At 36.3% G+C, this 24,196-nt stretch overlaps 1 protein-coding gene across 1 annotated transcript; it reads right to left on the bottom strand.

Annotated features, from left to right (window-relative positions):
- Window positions 1–702: 702 nt before the first annotated feature.
- LOC106062562 (insulin-like growth factor-binding protein complex acid labile subunit) lies at window positions 703–8,841 on the bottom strand. Its single transcript, XM_056022788.1, has 3 exons — window positions 8,579–8,841; window positions 5,921–6,147; window positions 703–4,087 (listed from the first exon to the last, which is right to left on the bottom strand). Exons 2-3 carry the CDS (start codon window positions 6,124–6,126, stop codon window positions 1,750–1,752), a joined length of 2,544 nt encoding a protein of 847 aa, XP_055878763.1. The 5' UTR covers window positions 6,127–6,147; window positions 8,579–8,841; the 3' UTR covers window positions 703–1,749.
- Between the last annotated feature and the right edge of the window lie 15,355 nt (window positions 8,842–24,196).

The raw sequence follows: 24,196 nt of genomic DNA, 5'->3' as shown, positions 1-24,196 counted from the left end.
GTCTATATAGTAGCCCCCCCCCTTTCTAGAGTGCTGGAGATGGTGCTGCTGTGTTAGTAGGGTTGAATAAGGGTTTAGCCCAGATGTAGATCTACTAGTGCTATGAAAGAAACATTCACATTCAACATTTCTAGTAGCATTTCAGTAATAAAGAAAGTAGAGAGTAACATCTTAGCTATACTTAAGGTGGTCCGACCACATACCATTTCAGTAATAAAGAAAGTAGAGAGTAACATCTTAGCTATACTTAAGGTGGTCCGACCACATACCATTTCAGTAATAAAGAAAGTAGAGAGTAACATCTTAGCTATACTTAAGGTGGTCCGACCACATACCATTTCAGTAATAAAGAAAGTAGAGAGTAACATCTTAGCTATACTTAAGGTGGTCCGACCACATACCATTTCAGTAATAAAGAAAGTAGAGAGTAACATCTTAGCTATACTTAAGGTGGTCCGACCACATACCATTTCAGTAATAAAGAAAGTAGAGAGTAACATCTTAGCTATACTTAAGGTGGTCCGACCACATACCATTTCAGTAATAAAGAAAGTAGAGAGTAACATCTTAGCTATACTTAAGGTGGTCCGACCACATACCATTTCAGTAATAAAGAAAGTAGAGAGTAACATCTTAGCTATACTTAAGGTGGTCCGACCACATACCATTTCAGTAATAAAGAAAGTAGAGAGTAACATCTTAGCTATACTTTAGGTGGTCTGACCACATACCAGACACAGAAATCTTAAAGCTGTCCAACATGAACAGTATCAATGCGATAACATCGTCAGTTAAACGTAATAATGAAATACAAAGTAAGGCAATAGTTTTAAAAAATGTCACTCCTCGTAATGACGGCTTAATGATCATTTACTGACATCGCTCGTTCATATTTATAACAGAAAAAAAAGTAAATAGACAATTTAACAATAAGAATTTAGATTTGATTTTTTAAATCCGTCTATAAAATACACTGATGTAACTGAAGACGTAGCCGAGGGAAAGCTTTAAATTGCCAATCATTTGTTTTTAGATTCTGTCTTTCCAACGGCGTCTTTGTGTGAATGTGTGTGAATTGAGTGAATGAATGTAGCCTACGTGTGTAGGAGTAATTGCCCATGTATCAGTGTGCTGCTATAGTCAATGAACAAAGATGAAAATTGAGATTTGTTTTTCACTTGTATTTTGGGATATTTGGTTTCAGTAATACTTGTCTCCCTAAACTTCTATAGAATCGTTTCAAAGTAGAAATGTAGTCTGCTAATTAATGGTTACTTCCCTTTATTTGCAAGGCTTAGGGCCTATGTGGTGGGAAAATAGTTAATATAATAATGCTATTTTAATTTTTAAAAAAAAGATAACCATGCATAATTGGTTTATGATTGGTCATTGTTAAGTAATAGGATGATAAACACGCAGTTCATTGATAGTAGTATTAGACTACTGAAAGACGGCGGTACCATATACGAGTTTATTTATTTATTTTTATTACCGTGTAATATTGAAAGAGAGAGTGAGAGACAGACAGATAAAAAATGATATGGAAATCATTTAGCATAGTTTGCATAAATGGCAAGTTTTAACAGAGGACTCATTTCCAGTAAAATATCATTTTTTTTTTACCGATTGATGATCTGCATTATCTCGTGACTTGCCAGTAGCCGATGATTAAGAAGAGCAGATAACTTTCATTTCCTGCATCGTCACTCGGTGCAAGCCAAAAGTCAAAGTGATTTTTGAAGTCCATGTTCAAAAGTGAAAGTAGAACTCGTCATTGATTTCCGCTCTTCCAGCCAGCAGTTCATTGGAAGACGGCTTTGATACGAAGGAATTCAAGTTGGTGCATTCGTACGGACACAGGTGGAGCACGGACGGGACGGACAGGCTCCTGGAGTTGCGCCGACTGAGTTGATTGTTGGAGTAGTCTCGCATTGATGACGGAGGCAGGCGTCTGCCACTCGCAGTGCCCCTGCTGCTGATCAATGTGCTATGGGTGTGGAAGTCTCTGTGCTCGGGTGACCCTAGCTCCTCGAACAAGAACAAATGTGGGTCGTGGCTGATCGGAAGGCTGGACGTAGAGGAGCGTTGGTCCACCCACGCAGGATAGCCCGAGAAAAAAGGGTCTTTTGTAGGCTCGGGTTTGCTGAGGTTTTTCCGCACGCACAAGACGAGACAAGCGATGATGAAGGCCAGCGCCAAGCTTCCAGAGATGTAGATTAGCAGCAAGGGAACAAAAGAATTATGGACTACCGTGTACATGTGCTGTTCTTTCGACTTGCCGTCACGTATGTTGATAACCGGAGAGGACACTCCTTCGCACTTGGTCTCTAAGTGGGACAGGTCCTCGGCCAGCAACACCACGCAGAGCTCCTGCTGGACGTTGCGATCGAAAGGGTAGAATGTGTAATGCGTGGTGTCCGGCGACACTGTGACCGCTTCCACCACGGACGAATCATTGCAGCGGGTAAGCATAACCTTAAAACCTCCAATCAGCCCGTTGACCCGAGTGGCCCACTTAACATGGAGGGACGAAGGGTTTGGCTGTGTGATGTTAAAATACATTATCTTGTCCGTGGAATACGGTGGTGTAATGGAGACGTGAGCAATAGGCTTCGTGGTCGCGTTCTCCATTGCCCATGGTAAGTACTCCAACAAACAACGGGCCTCCTCTGAAGATGAATTCAAACAGTTCAGATCAGAGAACTCTAGGTCGGAAAACATTCTTCTCGGCAAACTGTTGATAGGCGAGCACTGCCAGTTGCTGGACCACGCTCTGGAACTGGACTGCGTTATTTGCCTCCATCTAAACAGCCAGGAAGAACTACAATTGCAGGCCAGTGGGTTGTTATCCAGTTTTACGTCTGTGAGCTCCTTTAGCAGAAAGAATACGCAATCTGGGATGACCTCAATATGGTTATTAGAAATGTCCAGCGCTTTCAGAGATGAGTTTACATTGGACAGCGGTCCTGTAAGAAACTCTGAGATGTTATTGTGAGAAAAGTTGGCAAACTTCAGGTGACGCCACGCAGAAATAACCTGGAAGTCAACTCGACCAATCTTGTTTAGGCTTAGATCCAGTTCGGTCAAATGGTGTAAGGTAGACAGAGAGGCGACTTGTGTGGAAGTGACCCCCGAGTAACTCGCGTGTAGATGTTTGAGCGTCTTCTTGGCGCCATTAAATGTGTCATGCCTTAGTGCGCTACCGACTAGCGTTTTGTTAAAGTTTAAACTTTCTAACCTGCTGAATTCAGCAAATACACCACCTTCAATAGTTTCCAAAGGGTTCCCGCTTAAATCCAAACTGACCAGAGAAGATGCGACCCCGATTAGGCTCCTCTTCTCTAGGAATTTTATATCATTGTCAGCAAGATTAAGTGACGTTAGATATCTTAAAGCCATAAAGTCTTCTTCCTGAATTCTTGAAATGTTATTGGAACTAAGATCAAGAACTCGTATAGACTTCATATAGCGCAAAGATTTCAGCGCGTCTTCCTTCAGAAAATTGTCTTGCAGGTTGAGCTCTTCCAGTGTAAAATCTAAATTATAAAACGCCCCTCCCGCTGCTTGCGTCATTTTATTGTTGGCCAAATTTAAATAGCGAAGTTTGGAGAGCTTAGAGAATGCCTGATTGTCCAGCATTTGAATATTGTTGTTGGAAAGATCTAACTCTGTCAGATGATGAAGAACATTCAGCTCTTGTAAATCTTCAAATCGAAGCGCGTTGCTTGAAAGAACGAGGCTCTTCAGCTTCGGAAGTGACGTAAAAGCACCTGACTTGATTGCGGTGGTTCTACAGCCAATCAAATGAAGAGTTTCGAGGTTGACCAGATTTTTGAAAAGCGCACTGTCCAATTCTAGTTGCTTGCAGCCTATGACTTGCAGACTTTTCAAGTGAGTTAATTTGGACAAAGCCTTAGTTGGCAGACCGTCATATGCGTAAAGCTGCAAGGACAAAGCTTTCAGTGAGTTTTCTAGCCCCATGAAAGCATCGTCGTTGATCGTTGTCACAGCATTATCCAGTAGATCGAGTCTCTCAATGTGAAGTCCTTGGAAACCATTGGGTGGAATAGTTCTGATATTGTTAAACCTGTTTTAAAAAAACAACTCCTGATACAATTTGTCAAGATATTTGAATAAGTAAATACAAATTTAACCAGATTGAAAAAGAACATTATTTTGTCTTTTTTTTTTTTAAAGAATTCGTAATAACCAATCATTTCTAACAGAGTATATCATATCAAAGCTTAAAACAGAAATACAATCAGATTGGTACACTCATAGTTGTCTCCCTCATTACTAATTAAAAGAAAATAAGTAAAGTACCCTTTCAGACCTTGTAACATATAGGACAGATAAGTAAGTTCCCCTTTTAGACTTTGTGGTCTACAGGACAGATAAGTAAGTTCCCCTTTTAGACTTTGTGGTCTACAGGACAGATAAGTAAGTTCCCCTTTTAGACTTTGTGGTCTACAGGACAGATAAGTAAAATCCCCTTTTAGACTTTGTGGTCTACAGGACAGATAAGTAAAATCCCCTTTTAGACTTTGTGGTCTACAGGACAGATAAGTAAGTTCCCCTTTCAGACTTTGTGGTCTACAGGACAGATAAGTAAGTTCCCCTTTGAGACCTAGTGGTCTATAGAGCAGATAAGTAAGTTCCCCTTGAAGACCTAGTGGTCTATAGAGCAGATAAGTAAGTTCCCCTTTCAGACCTAGTGGTCTATAGAGCAGATAAATAAGTTCCCCTTGAAGACCTAGTGGTCTATAGAGCAGATAAGTAAGTTCCCCTTGAAGACCTAGTGGTCTATAGAGCAGATAAGTAAGTTCCCCTTGAAGACCTAGTGGTCTATAGAGCAGATAAGTAAGTTCCCCTTGCAGACCTTGTGGTCTATAGAGCAGATAAGTAAGTTCCCCTTGCAGACCTAGTGGTCTATAGGGCAGATAAGTAAGTTCCCCTTGCAGACCTTGTGGTCTATAGAGCAGATAAGTAAGTTCCCCTTGCAGACCTAGTGGTCTATAGAGCAGATAAGTAAGTTCCCCTTTCAGACCTAGTGGTCTATAGAGCAGATAAGTAAGTTCCCCTTTCAGACCTAGTGGTCTATAGAGCAGATAAGTAAGTTCCCCTTGCAGACCTTGTGGTCTATAGAGCAGATAAGTAAGTTCCCCTTGCAGACCTAGTGGTCTATAGGACAGATAAGTAAGTTCCCCTTTCAGACCTGGTCTATAGAGCAGATAAGTAAGTTCCCCTTTCAGACCTAGTGGTCTATAGAGCAGATAAGTAAGTTCCCCTTTCAGACCTAGTGGTCTATAGAGCAGATAAGTAAGTTCCCCTTTCAGACCTAGTGGTCTATAGAGCAGATAAGTAAGTTCCCCTTGAAGACCTTGTGGTCTATAGAGCAGATAAGTAAGTTCCCCTTGCAGACCTAGTGGTCTATAGGACAGATAAGTAAGTTCCCCTTGCAGACCTTGTGGTCTATAGGGCAGATAAGTAAGTTCCCCTTGCAGACCTTGTGGTCTATAGGGCAGAGGATGTAAAGGTCATCTGTTTCTGATTCGAACCCGGGACTCCCGGTTCAGAAGCCAAGCGCTTTACCACTCAGCCATCGCGCCTCCCTATAGGACAGATGCTGTAAAGATAATCTGTTTCTATGGTCAAGAGTTAACGAGGGTGGCCAGCACAATGACCAACCGCCTTTACTTTCTTTAATTAAAGTGGACTCAGATTTCCGAATCCCGAACACGGTTCTGTCGGAAGCCAAGCTCAGTCAGAAGGTAAAAATTGAACTGAAAATAGATCTAATTACTTTCAAACTGAAATGTTTGAAACTAGAACTGATCCTGACTGAGTGAATTACCTTACTGACAACTCCTTGATACGTCCGTCAAACGACAATAGAACTGATCCTGACTGAGTGAATTACCTTAATGACAACTCCTTGATACGTCCGTCAAACGACAAAAATTTGGGCAAAGCAGAGAGGTACAGGCTCATACAGTTTATGATCAGGGCGCCGTCTCTTGACTCGCAGGAGCAGGGGTACGCTGGGCAGTAGACGAATCCTCGTTCCACTGACTTGGACAGACAAAGCTGAGCAAACAGCACAATCAAACTGTACGCTTGGGCCATTGGACGTATTTTGTTGAAATACTAAAATCAAAAGCGACAAATTATGTTTTAAGAATTACATATCTATCTATCTATCTATCTATCTATCTATCTATCTATCTATCTATCTATCTATCTATCTATCTATCTATCTATCTATCTATCTATCTATCTATCTATCTATTTATCTATTTATCTATCTAATCTATCTATCTATCTATCTATTTATCTATTTATCTATTTATCTATTTATCTATTTATCTATTTATCTATCTAATCTATCTATCTATCTATCTATATCTATCTATCTATCTATCTATATCTATCTATATCTATCTATATCTATCTATATCTATCTATTTATCTATTTATCTATCTATATATATATCTTTCTATCTATCTATCTATCTATCTATCTATCTATCTATCTATCTATCTATCTATCTATCTACCTATATCTATCTATCTATCTATATCTATCTATTTATCTATCTATCTATCTATCTATCTATCTATCTATCTATCTATCTATCTACCTATCTATCTATCTATCTATCTATCTATCTATCTATCTATCTATCTATCTATCTATCTACCTATATCTATCTATCTAACTATCTAACTATCTATATCTATCTATCTATCTATCTATCTATCTATCTATCTATCTATCTATCTATCTATCTATCTATCTACCTATATCTATCTATCTATCTATATCTATCTATCTATCTATCTATCTATCTATCTATCTATCTATCTATCTATCTATCTATATCTATATCTATCTATTTATCTATCTATCTATCTCTGTCTATCTTCCTGTTTGCCTGCCTGTCTGTCTGGATTTATCTTTCTATCAATCTCTTCTCCTTTCTCTCTCTCTCTCTCTTTTTGTTTATATATTTATATTTACACACACATACACACACCTATACTGGTAATATCTGGCTAGCTGGTATATATATAATATATATATATAGGCAAAGAGTTGATCTATATTAAAAAAAAAAACAAGTCGACTTAGCTGTTGAGTTTCCTTTCGAGAGACCCATAGCTCATCTGTCATTTGTAACAATTAACTTTCGCGTTTAAAGCCTGACACTCTCCTCCAATCAAATCTTGTTGCTCAGTTGAGCTACTCGAACTTGAAAAAGCTCCTCAAAATCATCTTACACTGTCTTATGAATGACATAAATAACTGACATATCCAAAAGAGAAGTTCATTACGCCCTACGCCTATTCATGTGTTCATCTAGTCGTGCATGTTAGAGACCAAAACTCTGGAAAGTCGTTGGATTGTCTTGTTTATTCATGCAACCAGTTCCATGCTTAATACCATTAGGGAAGAAGGAGCACTTGTACGAATTTGTCCTAACATAGATCTTTTTTTTTTTATATTTGTGTTAGACTATGTTTTTGTATTTGTTTATTATTGCTTATTTATTGATTATTGCCACTTTACTTTTTAGTCTTCTGCCCAGAAGTAATTCAAAATTGAATCACGTTACTACAGGTCAAACGTGAATATTCGTTTGTTATAAATCATAAGACTGCATTTTGAATCTGTTTTCTTGAGTTGAAGGGTTCCTCCCCCCGCCCCCTCCTCATGAGTGTTTAGAAAATAAGATTAAAGAACAAGCAAAATATTTTTAAAAACCCTTAAAACAAAAAGCTTATCTAGGGGAAAGAACTACGCACTTATAACTATATCTTTCAATGATGTAGAAGTTATTTTCCTTATTTGATATCAAACAAAAAAAGTTAATTACCAATAAGTAATTTATTAATTGGTAATTTTTTAAAATTAATTCATGTTTTTAAGATACAATAAATAATTATTTAAAGTTTCAACTTGATCCTACATATTTAACTCTATTTGTGAATACTGAAGGATTAATTGTCATTTTTTTTTTTGGTATCAAACAAAGTTATTAATTACCAGTAATTAATTGTCTACTTGGTTAATTGTTTTGAATGGATTCATGTCTTGTCTATGCAAATAAATATGTGTGCCAAGTTTTAAATTGGGTATGTGAGAAATAATAAGGTGTACACATTTTTACCAGACAGACACAGTGAGTTTATAAAAATATACTGAGCCTGTGCTAATATGTTGTGAATTTGTTGTGAGAAAGTACTTGAAAGGATGTGACGAAATAAAATGATAATCTTCTATGTCTACTTGTATAAACACAAAGTCTCTGTTATTATTATTGTTATTATTAATTAATGTTTACTGTATTTTATTTACTTATCTGTTACAACAGGACATGGTGTCAAAAGTGGTGTCAGATTAGGTGTCAGATCTAGTGTCAGATTGGTTTAAATTGCTAAAAGTATATTTTATTTGTATCAAGTGGTGTCGTTAGTTCATTTTGTTTTAGATCTAGACATACATACACACGTACATCTATAATGTCGTTATTACACAAAGATAGAATAGATTAATAGAATGTGTTATAAAATTTACCTTAACTTAAAAGTGTGACCAAATCTTGTTCAAAGGAAAACTCTGTCGCCACTAACGTCTACTGCTACTCTTCTATTTGTTGTTATTTGTTCAAAAAATAATAAGTGGTAACAATGTCCGAGCTGGTTTTCGTATTGAAATGATGTACAAATCCAAACAAAATTGAAACTTGCGAAAGTCCACAAACACTGTTTCATTCACTAGTGTTAAAACTCTTCGCCATTTTTCAACCTGCCTGGCGTACTGGTCATTCCATACTAGCAGACGATTCTGATCTGTCAAGAACTTCACGTCTTTAGTCCACTTTTTTTTTTCTTGTCGATGTTTATTCCTGTATTTGTGATTTTTATCCCCCCCCCCCCACACACACTTTTCTTTTGAATATAACATCTTTTCCACCCCCCTCCCCCATGTTCCCCCTTTTTTTCTTTCTATCTCGCAGACATCCGCTCCAGGTGATTGTATCAATATGCATGTCTTTATTTGTCACGGAAGAAACAATCGCCGTGCGCGAGAACAACGGTGAGAGTTGTCTGCCCCTCTCCTAAAACAGGGTTATGGACCTTGAATGCCTCAATATTTGGCGAATCCCGAAATTGTTTCTGCTGTATTCATTAGGGCCGCTTCAGTTTATCTTCCGGGCGCGATACGATTAGTCCGGAGTTGTCAACCCAATGCTGAGTACACTCCATTGGCTGCATTTCATACCAAATTAGGTATCTCGTCTGCTGGGACAAAGACTCCCAGAATACAACGCTGCTAGTCTAATTCTATAGACTTTGAAAATAATTCGCCTTCAATGTTTGTAATTTTCAATTGATTCAAAGTATCAAACAACGCTTTCGTTAAATCTGTCACCTTTTAAAATGATTCGTTTCATTTTTTAGTTAGCAAACAATACCACACACATACACACAAAACGAAATATTAAAGCTAAATCTTTTGTTTTTTTCCGAATTGAAATTTATGCATAAAATATATAAATTTATGTTAATGCTAGCTTTGTTAGTTTAGTTTTATTTAAATCTACACAGTTGAAACAGCAGGCGGCTTAAAGCTGGCGTCTAAGATTTGAACATCTGGAGCGATGAAACTATCAAGATATATGGAGATGTTATAGTTGTAACGTCCGAGTCAGTCTTCGTGTGGCGTTTATTTGTATTTTTTTTTTTTTACAAACCTTAGCCTATATGAACTCACTCTGTCTGTCTGGTAAAAAGTTTGTACACGTTATTTTTTCCCTGTCTCAATCTCGGATTAAGATGAAATTATTTCTTTTACCTGACAACACAAGAATAAATAAAAAAATAAACAATTAGTTAATTAACTATTGGTATTTTTTGGTATCTTGAGCAAAGGAAAGAAAATGTACCTGACTGATGCGGTGATATACGTTGAATTAGTCCCCTTTATACTTTGTAGAGAGAAAATGTTTGAAACTAACAATAGATAACAATAGATAGCTATGAAACTTCTATTTTCACAAACAATTCCCTGGCAAAGTGCTTCTTGTCTTAAGGAGGCGGATGAGGCTTTAACCCTCGAGTTCGAGTTCAGGTCGTTCACATTATTTGTTTTATAAATGGCTTTCACCAGGTTCCCCTTTCTTTTTACCCCCCCCCCTTCCCAACTGGTCCAGACGAGTGATACGATCATAGAGTAGTGAGGAAGTTAAAAGCATGAAATTGCGGTAAACAAAAACAATTGGTAAAAACATTTGTAATGGCACAGATTGATTATTGTTAGTCTAGACCCTCTAGATCTCTTATAAATAGAATGACATGACTGATCCAAACGATCTACTCTTATTCAGCAGACGACAAACTTCTGGCATGGATGTTGTCTTCATGTGAAATGGATTTCTTATCCATTCAATATTTTGTTTAAATCTGGGAAATAGTTTTTAAAGACCATTTGCACATTCTAAAAATAGTGTTAAGCATTTCAGGGTATCAGCCTCAATTTTAGTAGCCGAACTTGTTTTCAACTAATAACTAGAAAGAAGCAGGTCAACTTCTCCATTACCAACTTTCTTTGGCCATACATTTTAGTTTTGCGATAGCAGCGTTCACTTCATCTTGAACGTGAAACTTGTTTGGATTGTAACGATAAGTTGAGGCACTTTCAAAACAAACTAGATTCTACTTAGTAGGCTGGTTGACAAAGTCATTTTCTGTCTTGTTAACATTTTCTCAACCCCAATCTATCATGGAGACAACACTGATGTCTAAGTTTATAAAATCTACTACTTAGAATGTGTTCTCGAGATAGCTAACTGTGACGAACCGTTTTAGCTCACTCAAGATATCACTCAGGTCTAAGCATTTAATTAATTTATTTACTCGCTATTAATCATCAATTTTATTAATTTAGCCAATCAAGCGCTAAAAACACAGCTACCACCCCTCCAATCCAACCCCACCCCTTTGGCATCGATGTCACATTTTACTATCCCCGCTTTGACACGTGTCACACTAGACTCTTGACAAGAGTACACTCCCTCCATCTATCGTGGCAAACATCCGTTGACCCCCTCCCCCCCTTCCGGGAGCGGCTGGTCACTTCAAAGTGCCCATTCAACTCAACGCCTCGGGCAACGCTGTTCGTCTAGCACTAGCCATTATCATAATATAATCTCCCTTGATGTGCCGAGCTCTGATAATCTCCCCTTCATAATCCACCTGACCACCTGGGATGATTTCCTGGACTTTCAACTCGCGCCTTCGCGCAATGTCTATCTCCCGGAAACGCCGTCACGGTCAAGCGAGGATCTCTTTGTCAAAGACGCCAGATAGTCTAGACCACCTTTGCACTTATCTCCCGCCACTCACCCCCCCCCCCCTTTCTATCCACGTGTATATGGACAAACTTCATCGTCCGATCTCATTCACGCTGGAGAGCCCACAGGGAGCACATCTATCTCTTGCTTGAGCTCTAGACTATTTTCATTCCCTTATTTCACTTGGATTGGTGGTATGTAACTTAGTAAAGTGCTTGAGAACCATTTTACTTAGTAATGTATATATGTATATTTGTGCATTTATTACTACATTACTTGTGTATATATTTGTGCATTCTTATCATGGATGATGTAAGTAGATTACTGTATACTTATATTTTATATCATGACCTTTATGGCTAAATGTTCAAGCCATCTGGACTAGATTCTATTAACAATTCTTACCAGATGTATTTAGCTCTTTAACTATTATTAATTTAACTGGAATATATTAGCGCTCGGCACGAGCCCTCAATATATTATCATTGATTAATTCCTTGGCAGGGAGTTATCAAGACACTTATGTAAACATGTCTTATTACTGAGTATGTATCTACTTATGCTCTATGTTTACTTATGTGGGAACATGGGTGGATATCAGACGTTGATCTCCCCTTCCCCTTTCATCTCATTTATCTTAGTGATGTATGTACTTGCTATTCACCGTGATTGGTGAGCGTCACTTATATTACTTATCATATATCATTTATTGATGTGTGTTATTTCCCTTTAAGGGAGTCCCCATTATTATTGTTATCCCCCTTGATGGGACACTATATTCATTTGTTAGTTCCCTTTGATGTTTATGAAACTAGCTTATAGTTTCTCTACATAAATCTGAAGGTGTCCTTCACGGAAAGGCATCTACCTCCCAGTGTTATCATTATGGCTAAACCGACGTATACATCATATCGTTGCAGCTTTTATCTATAGGCTACATCCGCCTGAAATCTTAGCAACCTAAAGCTGATAGCAGATTTGCTGGCACCAGATCTGTAGACATCAGACCTACTCATCCTTCAAGAGTCCAAGTAACAACGCTAGCCACAGACTCGTCACTGGCTTAACTGATTGGTAGACGCAGATTAGCTCTGCAACCATACAAGTTGGACTGCACACGGAGCCTGGATCCACTTCGCCAGCCCACCAGCAGACAGCATCAGTACCAGCCACACCAGTCTCACCAGTGCAGCACAGGACCAAAAGCTAAGCAACCAGCCTAATGACACTCAGACCACTTGGTTCTAATATCTGATGATGATAGTCCTATATATGTAAATACGCTAGATTCCATACTAGCAACTGTACAGCATTTCAACTTTCATTATCTTATTTTGTATAATAAACTGTACATAAGTTTACATCTAAATATAGTATTTGTTGCCTGCATTATAACGCTGTGCTTGTAGTTTATATGTGCAAGTAAGGATTCTCAAACTATAAAATCCCCTAGACACCCAAAACGGCCAAATCTTAATCCGACTTGTCACACTAACATCGGTATGAAATAGAAGTGGGCTATTTCTTCTTACTGTTTCTTAACTTAGTTGTACAAAATGCCCTGCATTCAAAGGATGTTTTAAAAAGTAGTTACTCGATGTTTACGCTTTCATCCAGAATTTTCTATAGATAAGCGGACATCTTGCGTTTTGCCAAAGCAGCGCGTATCCCCTTCAAATTGAGCCCACACTTCCTGGGGGTAAGCGTGCTCAACGTATGAAAACAATGCAAAGGAAGGTTGTTCTGTTTATATATATATATATAATATCTATATTATAAAGTAGAATGTGAGGGGTATGTATGTATGTATGTTACTTATAGACATCAAAACCGCTTGACCAATCTTGATAAAACTAGGCAGGAATGTTCCTTGGGTACCAACTTAGACCTTAGTGAATGTATTGTAGCCCTAAAACAAATGTAAGACCCTCAAAAAAAAAATAAAGTTGTCCGACTCTATTACAGCTATAGTATTTTATGGATCTAGGCCATGTCTACAATGTTGACATGAGAAAAGATAGAAAGGATTTAGACCTAGATCTAATTTTAAGAAATACACTTTGCGCAGATAGTTTTTTACTTTGACACATGAAAAGACAAAAGAAGATCCATTGATTTCATTATATAATAAAATTAACCTTCAATTTTGTGTTTCAAAAGCATTTTTTACATTAATTAGTTCCTTATATCTGTGATTACAGATTTCCTGACGAACATTCTTTCATTAGACAATTCAGTAATGAATCGCGTACTAAATATTAATTCGTTTAATTGTTTACTTTATAATCCCATCCCTAGATCTAAAACTCTAATTCAACTCTAAGATGATAAAACTTCTCTTCGCACAGATAGTTTTATACTTTAACACATAAACATATTAATTAAAGTCCATTCATTTCATATTTTGATCAAATAAACATTCAAATTTGGTTTTCTAAAGCTACATTCGTTTACGAAAGCTGCGAAGCCGAGTTAAAGGCCTAGATCTATATTCATTCATGAATCGCGTACTAAAAATTATTTCGTTTTATTGTTACTTTATAATCCCATCCCTAGATCTAAAACTCTAATTCAACACTAAGATGATAAAACTTCTCTTCGCACAGATAGTTTTATACTTTAACACATAAACATATTAATTAAAGTCCATTCACTTCATATTTTGATCAAATAAACATTCAAATTTGGTTTTCTAAAGCTACATTCATTTACGAAAGCTGCGAAGCCGAGTTGAGATAGGCCTAGATCTATATTCATTCATGAATCGCGTACTAAAAATTATATCGTTTAATTGTTCACTTTATAATCCCATTCATTTAGCAAAGCTATCGCTCTTTTTGTTTTTTAATAGATATGAATGTATCGGCTTCGGGTAAACCCATTTTCGCAAACCTAATTTTATTTTCGTAGCGAAAGAGAAAAAACTAGGATCATTACGTTTAACATACATATAAATCCAATCCACTAGATTATTCAAAAGCATTTTTTACATAAATTAGTTCCTGATATCTGTGACTACAGATTTCCTGGCGAACATTATTTTATTAGACATTACCAATGGTTACACATTAACACATCTCTCTACTGAGTCTATTCCTAGGCCTAGGTCTAAAACTCTTATTGAACTCTAAGATGATAAAACTTCTTTTCGCAAAGATAGTTTTGTGCTTTAACACATAAATATACTAATTATTGTCCATTCATTTCATATTTTAATCAAATTAACATTCAACTTTGTTTTTCTAAAGCATTTTAATACATTCGTTCGCTGCCTAAAGCTGCGTAGCCGTGTTGAGATAGGCCTATATTCATTCATGAAAAAAGGTCACGCATGCACAGCACAGAATGAACTCTATAAAAGCCAATGTTTAACTCTAGATTAGTGTAGATTTAGATCTATGTCTACCTCAATATATACTTTATACTTTATACACATGAACATACAAAATTTAGTCTATTCATCTCAAATTTTAATCAAATATATGCAGGCCTACAATTAAATGTTTTAATTTGAAAAAAAAAAAGATTTAAGCCTATTAGCTATTCTGATTTCATAGCTTCATTCACACTATTTTTATATTGACACATTTGCTTTACTTATTACATTATTATTTCGTTTAATTGTTTACAAAACACTTTCAGTGACTATATCGACAGTAATGCGCAAATAAAGACCCGCGGGTCGCGGGTAACATATGTCTAGTATATATATATATATATATATATCAGGGGCGGACTGGGTATCAAAATCGGTCTGGGCATTAACATATAAACCGGCCCACAAATTTTTCTTCTTCTTCATCGTTCTCATTGTTATGTTGGAGTGTTCATATGACTAGACCAATACATGAGATGAACTGCGCAGTGGTTTCCAAATCAGGGAGCTCTCCATATAGTTTTCTTTCTATTGGGGTGATTTGGGGCCAATGTCTTATACGGGCGGCCCACAAATGATTTGTCATATATTTTCGGTGTGGGGGGATTTTTATATATATGTTAGTGTGTGTGAATATGTAATTAATCTTCACTACATTCTGATCTTTTCATTCTTTCCAACTTTATTTCTAGCCTAGAATACTCACTGCCTATAATTAGTGGAAAGACAGTACACACCGCCAACGGACATGCAGGGAGTGGGGGGGGGGGCGCTGTGAGCTCACCCAGTGAGCCCGGAACCAAGCATCATTTCCGTTATTTTAAGCTTTAAAAAATGCATATTCTGAGGTATATACAGTGCAATTAGTCTGCTACTCTTCGCTAAAAAAAAATTCAAAAAATAATTTGCTATTCTCTGGAGTTCAGCGACTGGTAGAAAATGGTAAAATGCTTTAGTTTTTGTTTTGTGCGAAAGCAAAAGGATTAGATGGAAATAAAAAGGGAGTTTCTATTGAATGGAGGAAAGATGAATAGAGGGGTAATAACTCGAGTGTGAAGTTTTATTCTGAAATTATAGACGCCAAACCCGAATAATGGACTATTTTAGCATTGTTAAGAATAACTTTTAGATCTGTTATACTCGATTCTGTAAATTTTGCTTCAAGGTTAATTAGTGTAGCCATAAAATACTCGCCATTTAGATCTATTATTAGTAAAGGTAACAAGATACCTGGATTTCGCTGTATATTATGCAGTTTTATTCGTGGCAACAAAGTTTAAAATGTAAGATTAACTTTATAAAAAACTTTGATCTCTGCGGGAAAAAATATTTTTTTAAATGTCAACAAAGTCAACGTACTGATAGACCTAGATCTAGGATTAGTCTTTGTGATAAATTTAATCCATAAATGTTGATCAATCAAATATATTAATTTATGTATTTACAAATTTATTTCGGACACCCATTTGCCCCCCCCCCCCTAGCTACGCTCATGAAATTTGGTGACTGTAGTTTGCTTAAGTTGGCTGCACTGGGGCAGTAAGTAAAGTTTCCCTTTCAGACAATCTGAGGCCAGTGATGGTTTGAACCCCTCCCCTCCAGACTACGCCCATGTGTTATATTATAGGTGTAAGCCTAATTCTCTACAAAATATATAAAGTTTGATAACGCATTGAAAACTGGATGGATGCATTCGTAGGATTACATAATGTATTCTATTTTTACATGTATGTAGTCTGAAAACTATAAACACTACAATAGCAGCCTCAATGAGTTTGAAGCTTTTTGGTACTACTTATAGATTACAGACGTTTCTTAAAAAATAAGGTAGTTACATCCTACGCATTTCATGTGTCAATCTAGTCATGCATATTGATCTGTGACTTAAAATATGCTAAAACTTTTGTTTCCTGGCTGACTCAGGCAACCCATTCCATTAAAAAATAAGAGAAAGCAGAACGGTTAAAGAGGTACTTACTTAATGTGAAAAGCTCTTGCTTCGTCCTAGTACATTCTCAAAAACGCAATTTGTATATATATGAAAATACCATGACCCATTATTTAAAATATAAATTAAATCTCCTTTCATTAAATATCGGTTGTGACAGCGCTATATACATTATTGTAATAATTTTCATCAATAATGACTTCATACTAAGCATAAGTTTGCCATTAATTATAATAGTATAAAAATGTATTTATATCTAGATTTATTGTTTAATTAAATAAAAAAAAATTGTAAGCCTTAAGAGTAGTATTTTTAGATCTATGTTACTAAAAATAAACAAAAAGAAACTTACTATTTCTTTTCAAATCGCAGAAAGTAGCACTTTATACCCATATTGAGCTGTGAATAAGTTGGCCGGTTTGCGATTTCGCGGCTGTGTGTATGTGTTCAAGTTAATTTCTATTAACTATTGTTTGGCTGCGTTAAATAAATGTTTTCTAACTTAACCTCTCTCGTCCCTCTTTTTCGTTAATTGACAATGGAACCATCAGAAGATGGGGGAGGGCAGGAGCACAAAAAATGGGAGCGCTATCAAAGGTCCATGCCGACAAGCAAAATGATTAGGCCAAACACAGCCTCGAAGACATCAAAGCAGTCTATGCCGCTCGTGCATAGCAGAAAATACAGTCCAACGTTTTGCAAATGATAATACGTACAGTGTATAGTGTATTTTTCTTGATATTCTTGTTGAATTTCAAACAAAATTAATTGTAATAATAATTTAAAAAAAAAAAAACAAAAAAAAAACAAGAAAACGTGTTCGGGCCTTTGTGTCTTGCTGCTTCTTTTTTTTTTTTAATTTGTTTGTATTGAAATGGGTTTTTTTCTCTTTGGTCGCGACCAGACCAGCCCATTCGGTACCGGCCCACCGGTCATTTGCCCGTTTGCCCATATAGCCAGTCCGCCCCTGATATATATATATATATATATGCCTCACATCTGATACCATACAATCAGTGGCGTAACTAAGGGGAGGGGATTGGGGGAGAATTTAAAAAAAAACCGGGCCCCCACCTAGGGGGGGGGGGGCCAAATGGGTGTCCGAAATAAATTTGTAAATACATAAATTAATATATTTGATTGACAAATAGTGTCAACGGGTGTCTTTTTTTTTAACATTTATGGATTAAATTTATCACAAAGACTAAACCTAGATCTAGGTCTATTAGTACGTTGACTTTGTTGACATTTAAAAAATATTTTTTCCCGCAGAGATCAAAGTTTTTTATAAAGTTAATCTTACATTTTAAACTTTGTTGCCACGAATAAAACTGCATAATATACAGCGAAATCCAGGTATCTTGTTACCTTTACTAATAATAGATCTAAATGGCGAGTATTTTATGGCTAAACTAATTAATCTTGAAGCAAAATTTACAGAATCGAGTATAACAGATCTAAAAGTTATTCTTAACAATGCTAAAATAGTCCATTATTCGGGTTTGGCGTCTATAATTTCAGAATAAAACTTCACACTCGAGTTATTACCCCTCTATTCATCTTTCCTCCATTCAATAGAAACTCCCTTTTTATTTCCATCTAATCCTTTTGCTTTCGCACAAAACATAAACAAAAAACAATGACGTAATATCATATAATATTATCACATCCTTCCTTTTAAAGTTCTTAAGAGTGATATCTACTAGCAGGGCCGGCCCTAGCATTTGCGGGGCCCTATGCGAAACGGATCGCGCGGGGCCTAGTCTGGGTAAGGATAAGCATAATGTCAAAATTATTTTTTTTTAATTAGAAAATAGGCCTACTTTCGTCTTTGCAATAAATTTTATCAAATGAAAGCTCGCAATGCCACTTTTTATTTATTGGCACCCCAAAATGTCAATTTGGTCTATTCTTCAGGAGATCTGAATAAATTCAAAAAAAGTTCATGACTTTATCGCATATTTTGCCTTTTCATGAGATTTCCTGGAGGCCCTAGAAAATCAAGAGGTCGCGAAAACCCTGTTAATTTATTTACGTTATAATGGTTTAATTTAATACTTAGAATTAGCTCGGGCCTATGAAAGAGCGGGGCCCACTGCGACCGCATAGGCTGCAGAGGCCCAAGGCCGGCCCTGTCTACTAGGAACTTTAACAATTCGTCCACTTCTGGTTGTCTTGACTGGCACAACAAGTTCTCTAGACATTGGTCTATAACTGTCTGTTTCGTTTGTTCCAACAGTTTGCAGTTCATTGTCTTCATCGGTATCATAGTACCCAGAGATGTCTTCATTGAAACTCTTATTCAGAAAGCGTTGATTTCTTCTGTATGTTTTTCCATCGTTTGTCTTTATGATGTAAGATCTGGGTGCTGAATGTTTTTTTTATGACAACTGCTTTCTGCCATGTTTGGCCTAGACGAACTCTCCGACAGAATAATCTTTAGGTAGTCTAGCTTTTGCATCGTATTTCACTTTGCTTTTCATCTGTCGTTCGTTGAGTAATGTCTCTGCATTTTCAGCTACCGATGGTTTCAATAGTTTGGGATCAGTTGGAATGACTCCTTGAGTCTTCTACTCGTCAGCAGTTGTGATGGTGAATACGGCAGTATTTCTATACTCGAGCATAACGAGATATGGATCTTTCCCACTTTTGTATGCTCTGAATCCTTTTGCTTTCGCTCAAAACATAAACAACCAACAATGACGTAATACCATTATAATATTAGCACAGAATCTTCTTCATGCAGTGGAAAATTAAGAATTTTTTGCCTATCTTGAATTCTGGTCAAAGCTCCTGCGCCCAATTAATATAGTTCAGAAGAAACTATAAAAGTCTGGACTGCATATACGGGAAGCTGCTAAAGAAATTAGTACCCTTTCATGCTTTCTGCAAAATGATGAGAAACTGACAAAAACCCAATCCATCGAAAAAGCAAAAGAAGGTAGTGAATACTATGGATTCCCTGTAATCAAAACAACCAGAAGAAAGAAAAGACTTGATGGGAAGTTGAGTTCTAATTTAGGACTGTCAATAGAACTGCAATTCAAACGTGTTGCGACAGAAGTGCTGGACAGATTTCATATGGAGATGAAGGGCAGATTCCAAAGGCTGGAAAGAAAATAGATACCTTTGGGTTTCTTCTTGAACCAAGACACCTGTTAGATGAAGACACGCTTGTGACAAAATATGTTACTTTTCCTGTTTGTATGATGAAATAAATGGAAAATCGCTTTTTCAATGATGTCATTGATGCACGAGCACTTTTCATCAACAAACCAGTAATACAATCACCAATAGACATATTTAGGTAAAAAGGCTTCATATGGTAATTACGTGTGCTCAAACTTTGCAACCTCCTCCGAATACCGCTAACTCAGGCCACTTCCATTACGTCATGTGAGAGATCATTCTCAAAGCTCAAGTTCATCAAAAACTATCTCAGGAGCACAATGACGCAAGAAAGGCTTATCATGGCTTTAATGAATGTCAGTGAAGTCACAAATACTAGAAAGTATCGATGTAGTTGATGTTATAGATGTCTTTGCTGCACAGAATGCACGACGTGAAGCGATATCAATTGAGAGTTGTCACTTGTGCATTATTTAACTAATAAACAACGGCATTATTCATTAAAAGAGTCTTCATGATTATTTTTTTTTTGTTAAGTTTACTGATATACTGAACCAATTTGATTTTGAGCTTATATATATTTGCGTACATTATCTCATGTCATATGTCGAATGTCAAAATGCAAGGCCCGCCATAGAGTTCAATCCCCCCGGGCCCCCAAATCCCTAGTTACGCCCCTGCATACAACTTCATTTACTTATTGAAAAAATGAAAGCGTTGAAGATTAGTCCATATATAATACTATGGGTTAATGAATTTTTGACCCAAAGACCTCAGAGGGTTAGGGTAAACAATGTTATATCAAATGCACGCATAGTTAACACAGGGGCGCACCAGAGGCTGTGACATCGCCATTGTGGTTCATTTTGTACACCAATGATTTTCAATCCAATAGTCTTTTTTGCTTCTTCACAAAATTCGCTGACGATGCGGCTCTTCTTGCCCTGCTCTCAGAGAGCTCAGACGTAAATGAGTATTTCAGAGAAATAGAACACATTGAAAAATACTGTAAAGATAATTTTTTATTATTAAATATTAAAAAAAAAAAAAAAAAAGAAATGATAATCGATTTTCGTAGGGAAAAGAAGGAAAATGATCTTTTTTCTGTAGCTGGAGAGACTATTGAAATAGTGCAAACTTTGTACTATCCTAGACAATAAACTAAATTTTACTGCAAATACTGATTATATCAGCAAAAAAGGCAGCAAAGATTACGATTACTGAGAAAACTGTCCTCGTTTAATGTTAGTGAAAAGGCCTTGGCTATGTTTTATCACGCTAACATCAGCAATATTTTTAGTTTTAATATGACTTCCTGGTATGGCAATCTGAGCATTAAAAATAAAATAAGCTCCATAGAAACCTAAATGCTGCTGGTAAAGTCATTGGCAAAAAACAAATCACATTTGGGCAGCTGTTTGAGAAAAACATCCATAAAAAAGCTAAACAGATTCAAGAAATAATAAATCACCCTTTGGGTCAGGATTTTGTGATTTTACCATCACAAAAGATATACAAGACACCGATAGCAAAGACCAACAGACACAAACACTCTTTTGTTCCCCTGGCAATCAAATCATTAAATAGAAACAATTTGGTATCAACTTTTCACATGTAAATTATGAGTGAGTCTGGTATGAATGTACATTTTTAGCGGCCCCCGAAAGGGGAAAAGACGCTATTAGTTTCGTGCGAAATGTCTGTCCGTCTGTCCGTCTGACCGTCTGTCCGTCTGTCCGTCCGTCCCGTTTAGATCTCGTAAACTAGAAAAGATATTGAAAATCCGACATCACAATATTTTTAGACCATTCAAAGTTCTGATGCAACGGCTACTTTTTTTTTCTGAAAGCAAAAAATCTAATTTTTAAAATCAGTTATGCAAGCAGTTTTTTAAAGAGAAAAAGCTAATTAGTATGCATTATAAGTTAGACCTAATTTAAAATGAATAATAATGTTATAAACTTCATTTTTTTGAACATTTTTTTTATTGCGGAAATTATTTTTTTTTTTTTAAATTTTATTTGAGGATTCGAATAATAGATTGAGCTTTTTCAAAACAATTAGATCAATTATAAGACATCAGTTAGGCCAGGGGAGGCGCGGTGGCTGAGCTGTAAAGCGCTTGGCTTCCGAACCGGGGGTCCCGGATTCGAATCCTAGTGAAGACTGGGATTTTTAACTTTGGAATCTTTGGGCGCCTCTGAGTCCACTCATCTCTAATGGGTACCTGACATTAGTTGGGGAAAAGTATAGGCGGTTGGTCGTTGTGCTGGCTACATGACACCCTCGCTAATCGTAGGCCACAAAAACAGATGAACTTTACATCATCTGCCCTATAGACCACAAGGTCTAAAAGGGGAACTAGTTAGGCCAGGTTCACATCTAACTTTACATTCACTTACACCTATCCTTTGATCTGCGGGACCGCTGGGGCACTACACAAGATCTGTTAACCTTCTTTCTCCATTCTTATCTCTCATTTGTCTTTGATATAATTTCGTTTGGATGTTCTTTCTGAAAATATTGAAGCCTGCCTGGGTGGACCTCTTCGGGGGCCGATTTTGAGTTTGTGTTTCCACACAAACTGTCTTTTGTAACCTTGTTTTTTCTAGTTACAATGTTTTGTTTGGTGTAATGCACAAATTGTAAGACTAATTTCCATACGGACAATAAAGATTATTATTATTATATGATCATCTTATTTAAACAACAACTATACATTATTCTTCATCTGAAATCAATCTATTTACATCCTAATATAAAAAATATATAAAATACTATTTCTAGATTTACTATTTTACCAACGCATTCATACAGATTTTAATATGTAGATTTAATTATGCTAATAAAGAGATGTAATTTAGATCTATACGGTGTTAGCGAATAGCGTTACACAAAAAAGTAACTTGGGTTTTTCTCAAATCTGATACTTAGTTTGTAATAGTAAAACAGCACCTACCTAAATAAATCGTAAATAGAGAGCAAATACATATATTTATTGTAGTATATATAGGTCTGTGGTTGTATATTACATAACTTTTGTAACTTCATCTATAGAGAAATGACTTTTGTAATCTCTTTAACTGAAAATTTGGGCTATTCGTGTCTGACACATATAAAATTGGTATGTGCAGCAACAAAGCCCATTTATTCAATTATGTTTGTTACAAGTTTCTAAAACAAAATCTGACATAAAATATTCATTACAAAATTAATGATATTGTTTGATTGCTTCCTTTTCTCCTATTTGATAAAATAGAAGAAAAAAGAAAAGTATACTTTTACACAGCCCTATTTCTCTGGTAAAAAAACAAAACCTATTGGGGGAGGGGGAGGTTACGGGTTCGAATCTCTGTAAAGACTGGGATTTTACATTTCGGGATATTCAGGACACTACTAAGTCCACCTAACTATAATGTTTACCAGACATTAATAAGATAGGGGAATGTAAAGGCGATTGTAGTTATTTGTACTGGCTACATGACACCCTCGCTAACCGTTGGCTATAAAAACCTGACCTTTAAGCTGTCTGCCATATAGATCGCAAAGTCTTAAAGGAGCACCTTATAGTATGGTAACTAGGAGAGATGTAACATTTTTTTTATTCTACTCTTTTATACATGGTAAAATATTGCATTGCAGACATTACTATCAATGCCACAATACTTGTAAAACTATGTCCATCAGTTCACTGTGACTATTCCACTAGGCTACTTGTTTCATAGTTTTTTTACTTGATCAAACCTGCACAAAGTTTCCCCAGTATAAGCCCAAACTCAGCAGCCTAATCCTTCTAGTCCTAAATTGGTCTGTTTGTATTTACAACCCTTTAATATTTGTCATATTTGTCCGGACGGAGCATTATTCATGATATTTTATTGGCACGGGAAGGCTGCAGACGACAATGGACGGACGATTAGAGCGGCCATCAATGCAGACGATGCATTATGGGATATTTTTCCACATTTCTATCTATCTATCTATCTATCTATCTATCTATCTATCTATCTATCTATCTATCTATCTATCTATCTATCTATCTATCTATCAATCTGTCTGTCTGTCTGTCTATCTATCTATCTATATGTCTATCTATCTGTCTATCTATCTATCTATCTATCTATCTATCTATCTATCTATCTATCTATCTATCTATCTATCTATCTATCAATCTGTCTATCTGTCTATCTATCTATCTATCTATCTATCTATCTATCTATCTATCTATCTATCTATCTATCTATCTGTCTATCTGTCTATCTATCTATCTATCTATCTATCAATCTGTCTATCTGTCTATCTATCTATCTATCTATCTATCTATCTATCTATCTATCTATCTATCTATCTATCTATCTATCTATCTGTCTGTCTGTCTATATATCT

Source organism: Biomphalaria glabrata, chromosome 3 (assembly GCF_947242115.1).
Source record: "Biomphalaria glabrata chromosome 3, xgBioGlab47.1, whole genome shotgun sequence".
In the NCBI taxonomy this organism is placed as follows: domain Eukaryota; kingdom Metazoa; phylum Mollusca; class Gastropoda; family Planorbidae; genus Biomphalaria; species Biomphalaria glabrata.
Note: the sequence above shows the minus strand (reverse complement) of the source record. Positions and strands in the feature narration are given on the sequence as shown.

Bases quoted from the DNA above. Each gene is read 5' to 3' on its own strand.
- LOC106062562 (XM_056022788.1), bottom strand. From the start codon at position 6,126: ATGGCCCAAGCGTACAGTTTGATTGTGCTGTTTGCTCAGCTTTGTCTG. The intron at 4,088-5,920 runs GTAATTCACTCA...TTTTTAAAACAG, and splicing joins ATCAAGGAGTTGTCATTAAG to GTTTAACAATATCAGAACTA.